General features: G+C 35.5%; 1 protein-coding gene across 8 annotated transcripts in view; it reads left to right on the forward strand.

Annotated features, from left to right (window-relative positions):
* The window catches only part of NOL4 (nucleolar protein 4), a 422,358-nt gene that overhangs the window by 257,495 nt on the left and 145,755 nt on the right, over positions 1-19,108 (forward strand). For all 8 annotated transcript variants that reach the window (XM_037806264.1, XM_037806258.1, XM_037806256.1 and 5 more), the window contains one exon: positions 10,665-10,948. In XM_037806264.1, coding sequence (XP_037662192.1) covers positions 10,665-10,948 — 284 coding nt within the window. The remainder of the gene's footprint in view (positions 1-10,664; positions 10,949-19,108) is intronic.

A 19,108-nucleotide genomic window follows, 5' to 3' on the forward strand; every position in this document is an offset into this window, starting at 1 on the left:
GATTTAGGGTGTGAAATCTTGGGGGAGGGGCATTTGTAGAATTCTTCCTACCACCATCACTAATGCAGTAATACATGCAATAAGCAGCTAAAGAACATAGATAAGGACTTAAGAAGATTCACACTCTATTTCTCAAACAGGTATTACTATGTGACTGTGATTTGTTGTAATTGTCTAATTCAGCAAATAGCTATATACAATAAATAGAGTTTTTACCATGTGCCCAGCAACAATTGATAAATGAATAAGAACTGGAACTTACCCTCCATGGGCGTGCATTTTGTGCTTAAACACCTTTGAAGACAGAGAAGCTCATTTAATCTTTTGATTTGATCTTTTGTTAGGATGATTTCCCATATATTGTACAAAAAATCTGATTCTGTATAATTCCTAATCTTTGATCTTCTTTACTCTTGACAGGTAATAAGAACACATTAAAACCATAGTCCCTGAAACTGCTCTCTTCTTCAGGTTTAGATTCCCCTATTCTTTGACTATATTTTGTTATGTGGGCTTCAAATCTCAACATGTGAGTTATATTTTTAACTGAACATAGTCGTCACTTAACATCTGTTCCTCAGTTTCTTCAAAATTAAAAGATATATGCATTAGTTAAAGTTGGCTTTTCCAAGTTAAAAATGACCGTGTTGGCTAAATTAAGCCAAAAAAGCACAAAAAGTAGGAATCTATTGGAGGGGCTCTAGAGTATCTACAAAATTTGGGCAGGATTTGATCATCCAATACTCTGGAAAGGCAAGAACTGGAGAAAAGATGGGAACCCCAGTGTCAGTAGGTTTTATACTTTCTTCTCAAAGGTTAGCATAAAAGACCTAGTTCCAATGACTCCCCTTTTTCTCTGTCTCTAACTCCAAATTTGGCCAAAGTAACAGGAGACCATGCCTATTGGGTCTTCTTACAGGAGCAGACTCTGTGCACTAGGTTGCTACTATGCATAATAAATACCACCAGTTGGCAGCCCACACACACACACACACACACACACACACACACACACACACACTCTCACACACTCATCACACAAACTTCTCATTTATCCAAAGATGCTTCCACTGAATATTTTCCACCTATTTCACATAAACCACAAACACCCTTAGTTTTTCCCCCAAAGGGAACTAAATCTAAGTCATGTCTAGCTACTGCATCAAGAGGTGGTATCAAGAAGGCCTTCTTTTCTGAGGTCAGGATAACCAGATGATGTACATTCTTCTTTTATTTCTGTAACATTTGAAATCATGCAACTAATGAGCGAATTAGTATATTTATCTACCACTACCACACCTTATATACAGTAGTGGAGATAAAAGAGGGGTAAGTTTTTAAACTTCAGACACTTGAGAGCAAACAAAGAAATCCAGATAATGATTGCATTCCTAGTTTCTGCTTCTGGTTCCATGGCTATAGCTAGTATTTGTGACTAACCAGCTCCACTGACACATTCCATATTTACTTTTCTTATTTATCAAGTAAAGTAATCAGGGAATTTTGCCAGGAAAAGTGTTGTCATGTCAAGGAATGAGGTCTTCTTGTCTCCACCTACCAAATTTGGCTTGAGAATGTTTTCTTTTGTATAGAGTAGAGTGAGAAGTGCTCCATTTGCTCCCTGAGGATCCAATTCCCAATCCATTTCAGGTGGTAGTCCTCTTTTGTTCCATTGGTAGTCAGGATCAGTGATCTCAGCCAACACATAGCCCTCCTTTTTATTTATTCCCTTAGTGGCCTGTGTGGCATGAAATCATCAGTTATCTATCTCATTTGTAGAATGAACTTTCTCTCCAAGAGCCTATAGTTGTAGGGAAATGGTGAGAAGTGTCACTTCCATTTCTGGAAAGCCTTGTTTTCCAGAATGATATTGTGGCTAAAAGAGAGGCAGCCTCAAATATCGGTAGTTTTTTAGAGCATATGTCACATCCTGAAAGGCACCTTCAGCTGGGTATTGTCTTCCAATGGCATCACAGCTGAGTTTTAATAGGTCATTTCATTATTTTATGAAGTCAGTAGCTTCTTGTTGATAGAGTAGACAATAATAGGAATAACTCCAAGCACAATTTTTTAGTTGCTTCACTTTGTTTGCTATGATATGGTTGCCTTGATTAAAATTAACGCTATGTGGGAAACATGGTGGTATATAATGCATTCTAAGGTCCATAGGTGGTAGTGTTGACAGAATGGGCAGGAAATGCAAGACCAATTCAAGAATAAGTGTTCATTCCTTTAAGGAGAAGTCAGTATTCCCTTTACAATCAAAGGTACCTAACATGATTGATCTGTACAAAGAGATCTGTACAATGAGAGAATGCAATTGGCTGGATCAGTTGAAGACTTGTAAGCAAGACAGATAGAGGACCTTCACTTCTTCTTCAGCTGCCCAGTGAAGCATTTCCTGAGGAGTTCGTCGAAGTTGCCAGTTCATTTCCTGAGGAGTTCATTGAACACATTTGTCGAAGATCCCAGTTCATTTCCTGAGGAGTTCATCGAAGTTGATTCATTTTCTGAGGAGTTCATCGGACATCTTCCTTGGAATTCCTTTGGTGAGTCATCAGTCACAGCTGCAGTCAATTGACTGATGATTTAAAAACCAGCCTGTTGGTTTATTAACCAGCCTCAAACGTCCTCACAGCAATTGTTAGATCAGTGTTTGCTTGACCAGATGGCTGGGCACCATCACCTGGCCAAGTTGACACATGAACCTAACCATTACACCATGTTTGCTCCCCTTGACTTTTAGTTTGGTTTCATCAATATGTGGAACCATGGGGATGACTAATAGGCTATATTGTGGCAGTTAACGTACTTATGAACTAGATTGTATCATAGAACCAGAGCTAAGATAATCCTGGGAAGTAACAGTGAAAGTAAATCACTGCTTCTAAAAGTGAAAGTAAATGGCTTCTTGTTGGTTGTTGGACAGGAACTCAGAAACATGCATTAACCAGAACAGTAGCTGAATTGTTTAAGTAAGGGGATCAGGAACAAAAGCAGGCCATCAAAGTAGCTTTTGGTGACTTAGCACTGTGTATCAAGGGCAGTTGCTGGAGAAATGGGGATTTTTGTGAGGTAGTTAGCTACCACCATGATGTTTGCTGCAAGGATAAATTTGGAGATTGCCAGGCTCTATCCAGCTCTGTGACACTTGTTTCAAACACAGCTTATTACAGTTGGGTCTTCTTTTCTTTTCTTTTTTTTAAACCTTCCATTCAGTGTTTCAGAATAAAATATTTTCTTATTTATTGTCAGCAAGGCAAAAAAACCTCTTGATTTGTTGTTTGGCTAAACACAATTCAGGTCAGCCTCCTTTTGGATGGTGTTAATTTTTGCTTCAATTAGAATGTTTTCTTTTCAGAATGACTTACCCCAAATCTGTGATATTTTCTTCATTTCATTTATTTATCAGTTTGGAATAATTAATTATAAATCACTAAGCCATTTAGTCTGTAAATTATTATATCATTTTCTAATAGAATGACTTTATAATAATAATACCATATGACATTGTTTCTTGTTTCTATTGTCCATCTAATATGTTTCCTGGGAGACTTCTCTCCAATGGTTAGTTGCCAGCTTTTTTTTTGAAAACTCTGACCCACTGTGTAATAATTGTCTTAAATTTCACTTTAAATTTCATATCAGATTTTATCATTATATATACTGTTTGCCATATGAGACAGACCTCCCCCCCCCAAAAAAAAGAGACTCACAGTATTAACTATTTTGGTTTTAATTTGTAGCAGTAAATTGCTCCATGAGGGAGTTGCCACATGCATGGTTTACAGCTGCATGAACACATTATATTGCTTATGACATTATTTGCCTTAATCAATTGATTGATAAATCAATAACTTTATATTATATATAAATGTATGCTCATAGCACAAAATTATTTAAATAATGTATAATGTTACAATATAATTATATTTTATTGAATAAGGTAATTACTGTATAATATATAAGAATATATTATATTATGTTACATATTATATGATGCATAAGATCATTATATCAATACATTATTAATGCATTATGATACTATATCATTACAGAAATATTTTTATATACATGAAACAGAGCCTTGATATATTTTTAATGATTGAAAACTTTGTGTCAAGCAATAGGCTGCATACTATAGAGGAGCACAAAGAAACACAAGATAAAGTATACCCACCTTCTAGTAGCTTACATGACACAGTGGCAAAGTGTTGTAAAGTGAGAAAAAGAACTAAACAAAGCACCCTTGAAACCTGACATATCAGGATTGGAATTCAAGATTTCAAAACCTGTGATTTTTTTAGTGTTATGCTACCATTTAAAATAAGTGAAATAATTAGCATGGCGTCTAGTTCAGAAAAAGATCATGGATAGATCAATGAGTGAGTCCATGACTTGTATGGGGAAAGAAAAAAATATGTATATATATATATGTATTTACATATAATTTTACCTTACCTCTAACTGTAAATTGACATCCATGTCTAGTACAGATGCAGGCAATTAAACACAGAGTAGGTATAGTAACTGTGACTCTGTTAACAAAAGAAATCACAGATATTTTCAAATTTAACTGTAAAAATATCAAAATATGTTTATGCTTATTTTCTATAAAATAAGTTCTTTCAAACAGTAAACAAGATAGTGGGTAAGCATGAAAGTAGTGTTTTAAAATTTATTTAGACATTTCTGGAGTCATTGATGTTATTGCATTGATGGCCATTTTTAATATGTCATCTTGAAATTGCGGTGGGGGAGTTTTGTTATGGATCATTTGATAGTAGTTTGGAGGTGGGATGCAGAGATAAAGAGACCTCTCTCAGACTAGAATCATATCATCAGTGGATGCCCCTAAGGTCCTGTCCTGGGAGAACATTTAATTATTTTTTAAGTGATCCAGAAAAGGAATAAACTGAAATAGCCACAACTCTCTCAATATGCGATTCCCTTAGTGTGTGGAACCACTCAGTCCCTTACTCTTTCAGCTCTTCCCCGCCTTTGGTGCTATCTCCTGAACTGGAATAACCTCCACCCTCATGGCCACATGTCCACATATAGCTCATGCCTTCAGATTCTTCCCCTTGTAAAAGACCTTCCCTGATAACCTCCTTATCCCCAGCCATGTGTAAGTGACTTTTCTTCCTCTGAAAACCTTGTTTATTTATTATGCCTGGCATGAAACTCTGATGGGACAGATACTATTTTCTACCTTGTGTTCTAATTCTTCTCTTCAGTCTAAATTCAAGACTACATTCCACATGGAATCCATCTTTGGACTCACAATGCCAAGAGTGTCTTCCACCTAATAGGCATTTGGTTAAATATTTTAAACACAATAATGTAATGACAATGCATTATCTCCTATTGATAACTCAGAATTAGTTTTATTACTTACTTACTTGGCTGAGCTTTACTGGTAGGCTTTGAAATATATCCAGTTCCTCTCTGTGCCTTCTCTGCAGTGCCTTCTTAAATTAGACAGACCCATTCTTCTAATGGCAAGGGATGAATTTGGAGATACCTAACCAAAGTGACAGGACCACTCTTCTACAGAATTAATTTAGTAAAAAACAAATCCCCTTATTATTATTTTCTTGTCCTCAGTAAAATCAGTTTTATTGTTTAAGAATCAATTTAGGAGTAATAATACATACATGTACATACATATTTATTTACATCTGTATTATTAATAAAGTAAAACTTTTCCTTAGAGTGATTTAACCTCAGAATGTAGTATTTTTTTTTTACACATTTAAAATAGCATTGCCAAATGGCATACAATCCAGATTATATTTTGCCAAAACAAGCGAAAAAAAGAGATTGCATTTTTGATTGTTTGTGTTTTTCTGGGTTTTTGCAGTGCTGAGGACGTGAAAATGCAGAACTTTTGTGAGTCAGGAATCAGAATTTTTGGATATGAGATAAGAAAAGATAAAACACAGAACATGACACATAATTAAATATTAAAAACGGTATTAGATATTATAAGTAAAATGGAAATTTAAATAATGGATAGGGTACAAGAAGGATTTAAAGAAGGAAATGAGAAAGAAGAATTTCTAGGCAAGCAGAAGAACCGTGAAGACAGCAATGAGGCAGGGAGTTGGGCAGGGACACAGGTTGAGGGAGGTGCTGAAAGGATCAATTCAAATCACATTACTTGCTTTATGTAGAGTTGACATATCTATGGAATAAGATATAAGGTATGGTCCAGTCATGGTTAAACTTCAGTTTTTGATAGCGGATCCCATAGCAGGGAGAAGACAGCAGAGCACCAAGATGAGGACTTATAAGAAGGAGTCAGGACTAAACTATTTTATTTTACAAATAGATTTTGAAAGATTCCTTTTCTTTTCTTTTAATTTTCTACTCTTTAGGGTATTGAAGTGCTATTTATTTGGAGCAAAGTTGTTTACATCTCTATTTTGGATTTAAAAATGTTTTTATGGTGAGATATGAAAGGGGAGTTTTCTAAGGAGACCTCAAAGGACTGCAAGCAGAGAACAGTGGCACATTTTGGGGAAAATAATAAAAGGGTTTTCGGATCCTATGGGCATCTGACCTGGATTTTAGGACTGAGCCTCCAAGTAACAATTCTTAAAATGCGGATGATATATTTTCTTCTTGTTCATTTTGCCCAAAGCACTTGGCTCAAAGCTCATCATAAAGAGCTACAGTAACTGAATGAGAAAGTAGGTTAGGTGCCTTGGGAGATGTCAGTAGATATACTACACATCTGTTTGTGTGTATATATGTGTGTGTGGTGTGTGTTTATGTGCACACACATGCATACATTGTATTGTGGGTTAATTTTATATTCAGAGAGAGAACCATTGAATCTGGTATTAATGAAATAACCCATGTACAAAATGCATGTGGGGACATTAGAAATAATTTAAACAATTATTCCTAGGTTCTCTACTAATCGATGAAGGGAATGGGAAGTAGGGAAGAAGAAAGAAGAAAATTAATAGTGTGCCATTTATGGTTAGTTAGCCAAATAGAGAAGACCCTCATTAAGCTAACTCAAATGTGAGTGGGTCCCCTCCACAGCACTAAATCCATCTCATCAAAACTAAACTCAGAGCAAATTAAACCCAATAGCCAACTGCCCTCCTGATGTCACTAGGTTCCATGCTACTTTGTCATCACATTCCACGTTCTCCTCTGTTGCTAGGTATCCTGGGCATTCTTATTTTCCAAAGCTCCAGGTGCTATTTTTCCTTGGGACTCACATACGCAGTCTTTGGTTCAAACGTTAGGGTGGCCAGGCTGAAGCCTTGGGCAAAGCTCTATCATGTGGGTCTGAGAACCTGAAGGCTGCACCACAAATATCCAAACACTACATTCCCTTTTTGGAGCACTGCAACCCGGTACTGTCACGCCAGCAGCCACTCAGGATGGAGCAAACTAAGTTGGGTAAGAAAGCAAGTTTCCGCTTGAAAACAATAAACTGATGTGAACTGGTTACGGTAAACAGGAGTCTGAGATCTGGGATTTTAAAGCTTAAAAATTATCTCTAAGGAAGAGAGAGAATAAAAATCGTTAGCATGGATACATGAAACTAGACAATCTAAGTGTTCGTTTATCCTGTGTTTACTGTCTGCTCATTGCTTTGTATTGCATTTTCTAACTTAGACATCAAAAATGTTTTAAATTTTCATTAACAAAGAGTGGCATTGGTGACATTCTTGATCCTTTTACCATTTGAATTTAAAATATGTGAATATGTATTTGATACAAATGAATAAATCATTCATTCTCATAAAATATACTGACTTACTCAGGAATGACTCTATAAAGCTGTTGAATTTAGTTACCTTGGTAACATCTGGAGTGATCTACTCAGTCTAAAAATATTTTTTCCTTTGTTATTTACATTTTCTGTCAAAACTATAGATACAACAAATATATAACTGTTATTATAAGACTGCTTTGGTAAATGATAATGTTTATCTTACCTGAAAAAGGAATAATTGATATGGAATTTACTAGATGTGTTTGATCATTTCATATTAGAGAAATTGATTTTAACTATAACAAATTTAACTCAAAAATGATAAATATGCTAATGAAGATTTGGTTTTAAAATGTATCTTTAGGGGTATTTACTCTTTTAACATATTTGATAAGCTTTTCTATATGACGTGGTTATTACGTTTTTGTTTTAAAATGTCCATTATGTTTTTCTTTGGATTTCTTCGGAAAGAAATCACTTAATTAGAAATGACCTTAAATATTTTTAGCATAGGTTTTGAATGGACATAAAAAAGCAATGCATAGTTCTTCAAATTATTTTCATACAAATCATTCCCCTAATTCTGTATTTCAAAAAAACTAGAGAGTTAATTTTTGAAATAAAGTTTTCATTTGTGAAATTAATAGCTATGGAAAGCACTATGTCATATTATTTGTGGCCAGTTTCCTAAATTCTCCTGGATATGTTTCCTTTCCATGTAGAGGCTTTTCTTGAATGGACACCTAAAAAGAGTGATTCAATAGTAGAATTTTGCCATATGTACACATTTTAACTTTTTTCCCAGAATAGTATTTTAGAAGATTCTTTAAAATATTATTTTACTGAAAATTAAACTTAATGCAGTTTGTTTTCATTTTTTTTGTGGGAGCGAGAAACTTGAAATTCATGCTGATTTCTTATCCCCACATTTAACCATTACCAGGCCTCTCTACTCTATTCCCTATTTTCCAGCCTTCCTCTCCTTTCCCTTTCTGTACTGCTGCTGCTGTAATTTGCACTTTTAACACTGCCAGCTTAAATACTTGAGGATCTCTTACTTGGTTCTCCAGCTTTCATTTTGCCCCCTTTTTTCATCCCGTTCTCTTCATCTGTGTCAGAGTAATCTCTTTAAAATACAGTTTTCTCCATGCCACTACCCACCATAAATGTAAATTGTTCCTAATTGCTCGCAGGGTGAAACCCAGGCTCCTTGACACACAAGACTTTCCAAACCTTCCCTATTTCCTCTCTTTCCAGGTTTATCTTTTCCCACTTTTGCACTCAACTACCTAAACCAAGAGATAGAGCATTAAATCTGTCTTCTCACCCACCTGCATTATTCTTTGGCATATGATTTCACACATGCTCATCTCTGTTGGAAATGCTCTCCCAACCTTCTTCATCTTTAGGACTCAGCTCACTTGTCACCTGCTCTAGGAAGCCTTTGTGATGTCTTTATCCCTTGCATTGGGTCACAGTAGTTCGCTCTGTACTTCAATTGCATGCTTATTTTTCTGTCTCTTTTAATTTACTGTGGACTCATCGAAGGCAGATTCTCTACAGGACAAATATTTCACCCTCTATTGGCCATAGAGTAAGGCACACGATAAGTGTTTGTTGATTAAATGAATTAACAGATAAATGAGTTTTATTACTTCTTTCAGAATTTAAAGATTATTTCCATGAATTCAAATGATTAGAAGGAATTACATATTTACTTGCACCCTTCAAAAATAAAGCTTATTTGAGAATATTCAGAAATTAACCCCAAATCACATTTATATGGTTTCATTAACAGGCATTAATGGAAGGAAACATTTTAACACCTTTGTCTATCATAAGTGTTTGAAATCAATAGCAAATTCTTATGGTATAAATAAAGATAAAATTAATGGATTAAAAAATTAAAATTCTATTGTTTTATGTTTCTTGCTGTCAGTAAACTATTATTGATATACTTTTTTCTAAACAAAGTTTATTAATGTTGAAACCAAAAAAAATTTGCTTAACTCTTCTTCCTCTTCTTCCTTGTTTCTTTTTCTATAATTCTTGCATATTTATTAGAAAAATAATATATATATTAGGTGTAGATAATTAAGAATATTAAAAATCCATTACCACACAATAAAGGGAAAATCAGAATTAACATTTCAAACTATGTCTTTCTAGCCTTTTCCCTAGGTCTCTTTGTGTTTTCTTGGGATCAAGCTGGGACCATATTGAACACACTGTTTTCCCTTTAATATTTCATAATTCACATTTCCCCGTATCTTTAAATGGGGTATTGAGTGACTGCAGTATAGTATAACCATTCCAGCATTCACTAAACCATCCTCTGTTTTGGGTAATTATGTTATTTCTACATATAAACAAACCTGGATAAATGTCTTTTTACCTGCACAGAGATACACACAAAGATTAAACTCTTTAGGCTTAAAAGTCCCAGAAGTGGCATGAATAGAGCAAAGTTTATGAGCACTTTTAATTTTTTAATACTTATTACTCAATCTCTGTATACACCAATAAATGTAACAATATACACCCTTAAGAATGGTATATGTGAATGTTCTTTTCAGAGCATTCTCACCAAATCTGGATATTCCCATTGGAAAAATGAGAACTTTGTGTAAGATAGTTGACAAGTATCTTATTTTCTTTAAGTTTATTTTTGTGATTGCACTGTTTTCTCCTGTTTACCTTCTTATTGTTATTTTATCTTACTTCTTATGCCTAAATTTGACTACTAGATTTAAAATAGCAATGGCTGCTGCACAAGGTTGTTACTAATGTCAAATTTCATATTACATGCAAAATGACTTCGCACAATGCCAAGAACATAATAGGAGTTCAATAAATGCTAGTTGAAGTAGAAACTGAAAACATATTAATTAAAATGAAAATATACCTGTTTTCTGTCCAACAGATGATTCTGCTGCAGATAGCTTTAATGGCAATGAGACTCTGGGGCACAGCTCGATGCCTTCAGGGGGAACACAGAGCAGGGAGATGGGAGACTCCAACAGTGATGGCAAAACTGGGCTGGAGCAGGACGAACAGCCACTGAATCTGAGCGACAGTCCCCTTTCAGCACAGCTGACTTCAGAGTACAGAATAGACGACCACAGCAGTAATGGAAAAAACAAATATAAGAACCTTCTAATTTCTGACCTCAAGATGGAACGAGAGGCAAGAGAAAATGGAAGCAAGGTAAGGTCATATTACAATTTCTAGAGAATATTTGTGTTGGTCTTGAAGGTTACAAAGAAATGCATATTGATACAGGAAATGAAGGTTATGAACAAAAATATTTTCAACAAATTCCAATAATACATTACCAAGAAAATTATAACCTTGGGTATATATTGTGTGTTCGTATAATAGAAACAGAACAAATTTCAAGAATAGCAGCTAGTAAAATAGGTCACATCTTAGGCAAACCTGACAGTGCATTTTTATACATGGAATCACTGGAATTTCATGTTTGATATTAACATCATCTTCTTGATCTGTCTCTGGGAATTTATTGAGCTAATGTGAAATTTTAAGTCTCAGTAGACAATTTTGGACTGTAAAAAGACCACTGTTTAATTTTTCCTGGGTAGGATAAACTTTAACTATAAGGTTACAATTAAATTCTCAAGTTTGCCTGAGGGACCTGGGGGCTTCAGTCAGTAATTTACTCCATGGACAAAGGACAATTGTTAAGTGCCAGTGTCCAGAATGAAATTTGGGATTAAGAAACTACTTGAACAAGTAATTTCTCATAAATGGTATTATAGAAAGAAAGAAGCATGTTGCTTCAGACATATTCGCTACATTTCTAGATTCTTTATATTAGAATTAATTGTATCCCCTCCCCCAATTTCCAGTCTAGTAAAAAAAAGCAATTGAAATTTCTACTAGCTTGAAACAACACACATGGTGATTTTGCTCTATAATTTTAAAGGTATATATATTTTTAACATATTGAATATTTCTTGCGGAACATATATTTTGACCGTCTTCCCCCATGTCTGCTTCCAAGTGAGGTGGGTAGGACTACTCTTTTGACATAAATCCTAAAAGCAAAATGTCTTAATCTGAATTAATTTCCGAACTTACTGAGGGCACTGCACTTCTTAAATTGACTCTATTTAATCTTCTCACTTGCCTGAGGGTGTGTCTATCTTCTTTTAAGCAAATCACTAGGCATTATCAGACACATAAGCACTTCTGCCTGAGGGAGACTGCTACAACTTTTGCTGTGGTAAATGCACAAATATCCTCTTCAGTGGTTTAAAACCAAAGCACGAAAACACAAATGATTTTATGTTCTGTTACATGATCTGAATTGCTGCATTACATTTTACAGAACAAATTAACCCTTAGGTTTTCTTGACCTCTACGTAGCTTAGACACACAAGACGCTTCCGTTTTATTCTCTTTTGAATATTTTTCTGTTTTCCAATCCAATGATGTGCTCTTCACTTCTTTATCCCCTATATCACATTAGGAATTGGGCTTATTAAAATACATCGTTGCACACAATAAATGGAATGAAGTTACTTTCCTACCTCTATTTAAATGGAGTTATGGAGAGTAGATTGTTTGGCCTGAAAGTGAGGGGTGGCAAGAGAGATGGGCCTAGAGGAGAAGGAGCTATTCCTGAGGAACTGGATGTTTAATGGTTTGGTAAAGGAACAGCAGCTCCCACAGCAAACTGAGGAGTAGCCAGAAAAGCTGCAGAAAAATCAGAAGGGTAGAATATTTTGAAGCTAAGGAGAGTCCACATTTCAAGAAAAGGAAAGTGGCCCTCTCTGATAAACAGTGCTGAAAAATCAAGTAAGGTGAAGACAGAAAATAATTGAATTTGCAAGAGCAGTTTTAGTGGCATGTTGGGATCAGAATACAGAGAGATTGATTTTATACTAACGGTATAGTAAATACTGTCACACATGCAGCCGTGGATTAGGTACCACAGACAACTCAAAAAGAGGACAGTTTTTATTCCTAAGACCCTTCCCGTATAGTTTTAGGAAAGAGGATGCATATACAGAGAAAACTTTCTTAGGGAAAGTATAGGCAAATTTCTATTCCTGTGTTAAAACATCGAGAGTTCAAAGTAAGAAAATATTTATAGTGCATTAATAGTCAAGGAGGGCTTCCTGGAGGAAGTGAGTCTTAAACTTTGAAGGAAATGGAAAATTATCATCTTTCAATGGGAATTCATGTCAGATACAGAAGGACCTGGAATGCAGATTGGTAAGTTGACTTGGTCTCATGGGCTAGGGGACTATTACCCATTTGGAGCTAGGTAGATTCCACAATGTGGCATTCTAGAGAAAACCTAACATAATTATGCAAGATAGGCTCTTTGCCACCAAGTAATTTATTCACCAAATATTTACTGAGGGAGTCCTACATGCAAGGCCCTGTGGTAGGATACAAAAACAGGGAAATGAGCAAAGGAGGGGCCCTCTGCTTCAAAATCTCATGGTCTAGTCACACTAAATCTGTGATTCCAATCTGATTCCATAAGTAATATGATGGACATGTGGGCAGGGAGAAATTGAAGAACAGAGGTGGGCACCCAAGGGACTATAATGATACTTGAGGAAGATGCCAAAGGTGAGTGTGGAAGGACATGTAGGCATTATCAGATGGGGAAGATTATTGATGGTAGAGGTTTAAGTGTGTTTTGAAGCAGAGTGCTGTGAGAGTACATACCTGATACAGGAACGTGAGAGGAGCTTGGCACAACCACAGCAGAGAATATGTGTCGGGGAAAGAGGCATAAAGAGGTTCCATCAAGACAGCATTTGTGGGCCGTTTTAAGGACTTTGGATTTGATGCCATAGGTTCAATGTTAAAAGACTGGTCAACTTGGAATTTTAAAAAGATCATTCTGGTAACAGCGTGGTGAACAAATAGGGTAGAGATTGGGAAAAGGACAGGAAACTGTTAGGGAGCTAATGTGACAGTCTGGGAGGAAAATGATGATGGCTGGAAGCAGGTAATGGCAGTGGGAAAGAAGCAGAGGCAGAATAAAAATAATTGAAAATATTGCTTTTGTTCTTATAATACTCTACTTGCAGGATGCACATATACATGCCATACATGTACACATGGCCAGACTCCCGGGGGCGCCTTTCACACGTTCTACAATATTGAATAGCCTCTTTGCGTCTATATGCTCCATTAGAGTACATGGCTGGTGCTTACTTTGCTTACTGCAGTATGTGTAGAACCTGACTTAATAGCTGGTATATAGTAGTTTCTTGATAAATATTTTTCAAAGAAATGAATGAACATTTATAGAATATGGGGATGAGGCAGAGAAGAAAACTCTAGAATGACTGTGAGATTTTGGCTAAGTCACCTGAATGGATGATGAGTTATATTTATGAAGACTCTGAATGAGAAACATTTGGAGGAAAAGCAAGTTTGGCATTTAAAGTTTAGGGTGCCTATGCAGTATCCATTGGAGATGTTTAATAGGCATTGGGGCATTTGCATGAACTCAGAAGACAGGCCCAGGTTGGAGAGACAGAGGCATGTGAAAGATGTCAGAGCAGAAGTGCTGCTTGAAGGTGTTAACTTCACCTCAGAAAAGCATATATAGAGGCGAGAAGAGAGCCAAATCTATTATTCTGCTGAATTAGCCCAGAAGGAAACACTGGCAGAAAAGATGTTCATTGGGTTCGAAGAACCCAAGTTAAAAACCAAGGCAGCCAGGTAAGGAGGATATTAGGAAAGAAAGATACTTTAGATGCCAAAGTGAAGGGCATTTCACATTGGTGTAAGTGGTTAAATGAAGTGATCCTTAGGAGAAGCAGCATGGGCCTCATTGTGGACTACAGTCAGGGGAATTAATGTTAAGAGTTGAAATCAAAACACATGACAGAAGAATAAGAAGTAGTAGGAAACTGGATTGGGAACAATCATAGAGGCTGAGAACACTGAATCATTTTAATTGTGAAGAAGACTGTGTCTGGAACACAGTCGTCTTGCAACATGGATCCATATGTAGAGTGATTGTGGTTCTTGGTGGCTTTGGGTCAAGACTGGGTTCACCCCCAAGGCCATCAGGTGAACTTTATACTTAAGGTTGAGTGTCTATACATAGCTTGTGCATTGTTCAATCAGTACAAGTTTCCTAGTCCTTAGGAATGTTCCATCACTTCTTTATGGCTTTATAAAGTGACACTACTAATTCCCTTTTCCAGTTTTTTGAGGCCAGCCTCTGTTCTACCTTGGAGGAATATAAAGGCTTAATTACAGAGAATCTATGAGAAACTTAGATTCCTGTGAGTTTAATATTGACCTATATCACAGTGTTATTATGAATAATATCAAACAAAACCAATTATAAAGCACTTTGAAACATGAACAGTGAATAAAAATGGCTGGAAAGATGAGCTAAGCTGGACTATGTCACTTCCTGATTGCTTACTATTTTGCAAATACATTAAGTAAAATAGCAAGGAACCACATCAACCAATCTAAAGATTAAAATATTCCATTGAAAGAGTTTAGGTGGTATTTGTTTCCCACTTGTTTATGGCTACAATTTTAGAGGATAACTAGTAACATTAGAGCTCAGAAGGGAGTAGAATGGTGATAAAGGCTTAGCAAATGAGACCCATGAGTAAATATTAAGGGAACTAGCAATTTCAATTTAGAAAAAAGAAGAAACGAATGTTTGTATGACTATTTTAAATTCATTTATCAATGAGAATAGAGAAACATAAAACCAGAATTCTAATGGATGGAAATTCCTAACATAGGAATAGTGTACCATTGATTTTGTTTTTCTTTTTAGTTTTCTCTTTTTCTTTCAGTATTTGTAATCCAGCTGCATTTTTACTTAATATGGTAAAATATCCTGAAGCAATCCTGCAGGAGAATAATGTTTCAAATAATAAATGTGGTGAGAAAGTGATTATCATTTAAGGGTTAATGTGTTACTCTGGTTACTGCTTATTTGGTTTTGGGCTAAGTTCCAAAGACTCTTCAGTTTTCACTATAAATAAATAGTATTTTTTCCAATATGGCCCATGTGACATTTGGTCAATCTTTTCTTTAAAATATTTACCGAGATGGATGTTACTGCTCAAATTAATGTTTTTAAATTATTAATCATGATTGCCATTAATAATTGCTACACAATCTTGTTAGATATGAGGAATGGAAGCAGTACAGTTTCCAAAATATCCTTTTTAAGGATTTAGGTATAATGAAATTGCCTTTTAAGAGCCAAGAGCCATGGATTGGCCTTTGGAACAATATTATCGTGGTGTTTGTTATGTGGATCCAATCCCCAGCTCATTATTGTGTCAGTTTGATGTTTTGAGTATCTGACTTCCTGTTGTTTTATAAAGAATTTGGCCCAGATCTTGTGCAGGGTAGAAACAACAGTACATATTCAACAAAAGTGCCTAAAATGTGCTAGACACTCTCCTAGGATCTAGGAGGACAAAGAGTAATAAAACAACCACAAAACTGGGCTCTGCCATTAGGAACTCACATATTGGCCAAAAATACAGGCAGATAACTAAGCATTTTATAATAGGGAAATTTATTTGTATATGGGAGTGCCTTTTAGGTCTACTGGCCGTGCCTTGGAAGATTCCTGTGTTAAAACTTAAGAGCTAGTTGGGAGATAGCCACTTGATGATAGGTGGTAGGAAATTCCAAGCAGAAGGAACTGGAGCAGAAGCATGGTATGTAAGTAAAGACCAGAAATGCTAGGGAAGGAAGAGGTGGTGAGAGAGAAGTCTGGAGAGGCTGGGCAGAGTGTCAGACCAGGGAAGTCTTTGAATGCCTTTTTTAAAGCTTGGATTTCACTCTATAGTTGGCAGGGAATCACTAAAGGATGTTGATAGGAGCATAGCCTGGTCAGATTGTGTTTGGATAGAGCATTCTGACAGCTTTGTGACAGGATACCCTTAAGTGGCATAAGAAACAAGAAGGCTCTAACAGAGGATGAGGGCCTGCCTTAGTGAGGCAGGGGTAGGGATGATGAGGAAAACATAGATTTAAGAAATATGTTGAAGGGTAAATGAGCATAATTGGATTTTGACTGGAGAGATGGTGGAAGGTGTGAAGGAAACTATCAGCTACAAGATTTATAAAGGGTGCATCAGTACTGATATTGGGATGTTGTATCAACTCTAATAATAATGTGCCTGTGTATAATGCTTTCATTTTCATAACTCAAATGAATACAGTGTGGTTACGGGATCAAGTTTAATTGTCATCATCATGTAAACACAAGGAGATAAAATCCTGTAGATGTTAAATGATTTAACTGATATTATACAATTAGTTAAACAGTAGAGTCTATTGTATTGAAACCAGGTCTCCCAACTGCAGCCCATGTGCTTTCCACTACACCACATGCACTGATGCTGTGTGGGACTCGTCATCTCCATGGACTACACAGTGACTGATGGGCAAGCTATGTAGAAAGACAATATCTAATTAGTTAGTGGACAGTTCCTTGATAAATGGCAAGTACTTGCAGTGGCATTTCACATACAAATATTTGTTTTGCATTTCTATATGAATTATTTTAAAACATTAAAATATAATATCAGATGCCGCTATTGGAAAACTAAGCAACATGTTTGTAGCTCTAAGTGCATAAATATAAACAAATGGATAATTGAGTTAGAGAGGGTCTTTAAAAAGCCCCAGGGTAAATTTTAAATATATATTTTATTAGCTACCAATTTAAAATAGCATCTTCATGAATTTTATATATAATATATATTTTAAATTTATATTATATATAGAGAGAGCGAAAGAAAGTATGTGTGTGATTGTATACATGTGCATGTGTTTATGAATAGTACCTTTATTCTCACAAGTTATGTGGATTTCAGATCTGATAATTGGACACATTCTTCCTTATATCTTTAGTAGCTTATATTAATTGATTTTCTTATGTTGAACTGCCCTTACATACCTTGGATTAATCCCACTTGATCCATGGTGTATAATTCTTTTAATGTGCTATTGGATTCAGTTTGCTAATATTTTGTTGAGGATTTTTGCACCTATATTCATAAGGCATATTGGTCTGTAATTTTCTTTTCCTGTGGTGTCTTTATTTGGCTTTGGTATTAGGGTGGTGTGGGCCTCAGAATGACTTAGGGAATGTTCCTTCTTCTTCAGTTTTTTGGAAGAGTTTGAGCAGGAACAGTGTTAATTCTTGTTGGAATATTTGGCAAAATTCACCTTTGAAGCCATTTGGCCCTGGGCTTTTCTTTGTTTGGAGGTTTTTGAGGATCAATTCAGTATCTTCAATAGTTGCTGGTCTGTTGACATCTATTTCTTCTTGAGTCAATGCAGGTAGTTTGTGTGTTTCCAAGGTTGTATCCATTTCATCTAGGTTATCTAATTTCATAGTATACTCTTATAATCCTTTTTCTTTCTGTGGAGTTGGTAGTAATACCCCCCTTTCAATTCTGATTTTAGTTATTTGTGTACTCTTTCTTTTTTTCTTTCGTCAGTATAATTAATGTTTAGTTGTTTTTACTGACCTTTTGAAACAACCAACTTCTGGTTTTGTTGATTCTCTCTCTTGTTTTTTCTGTTTGTTTTTGTTTTATTTTTTCTCTATTTCATTTATCTCCACTCTAATCATTGTTATTTTTTTCCTTCTGCTTACTTTGAGTTTAGTTTGTGCTTCTTTATCTAGATCCTCCGTTTGTGAGTTTAGGTCTCTGATTTGAGTTCTTTTTTAATGTAAGCAATTTAAGAGCTATAAATTTCCCTCAGCACTGCCTCTGCTGCATTCCATAAGTTCTGGTATATTGTGTTTTCATTTTCATTTGCCTTAAGATATTTCCTAATTTCCCTTGCAAGTTCTTCTTTAACCCATTGGTTAAGTGTATGTTGTTTAATTTCCACATATTTATGAATTTTAAATTTCTCCCTCTAGCTTTTTATTTCTAACATCATTTCATTGTGGTTGGAGAAAATACATTACATGATTTCAATATTTTTTATTTTATTGAGACTTGTTATATGACCTAATATATGGTGTATCCTGGAGAATGTTCCATATCCACTAGAGAAGAATGTGTTGTCAGCTCCTTTGGGGTGAAGTGTTCTATATATACCTGTTATGTCTGGTTGGTTTAGAGTATTATTGAAGTCTTTTGTTTCCTTATTGATCTTCTGTATAGATGTTCTATGCAATATTGAAAGTAGTGTATTGAACTCTCTTATTAATATAGAACTCTGTTGCTCGTTTCAAATCTGTCAATATTTGCTTCATTTATTTTGGGGCTCTGCCATTAGGTACATATATATTTGTAATAGTTATATCTTCTTCTTGAATTGATACCTTTCTCAGTATATATTGGTCTTCATTGTCCC

This window comes from Choloepus didactylus, chromosome 16 (assembly GCF_015220235.1).
Source record: "Choloepus didactylus isolate mChoDid1 chromosome 16, mChoDid1.pri, whole genome shotgun sequence".
NCBI classification, from domain to species: domain Eukaryota; kingdom Metazoa; phylum Chordata; class Mammalia; order Pilosa; family Megalonychidae; genus Choloepus; species Choloepus didactylus.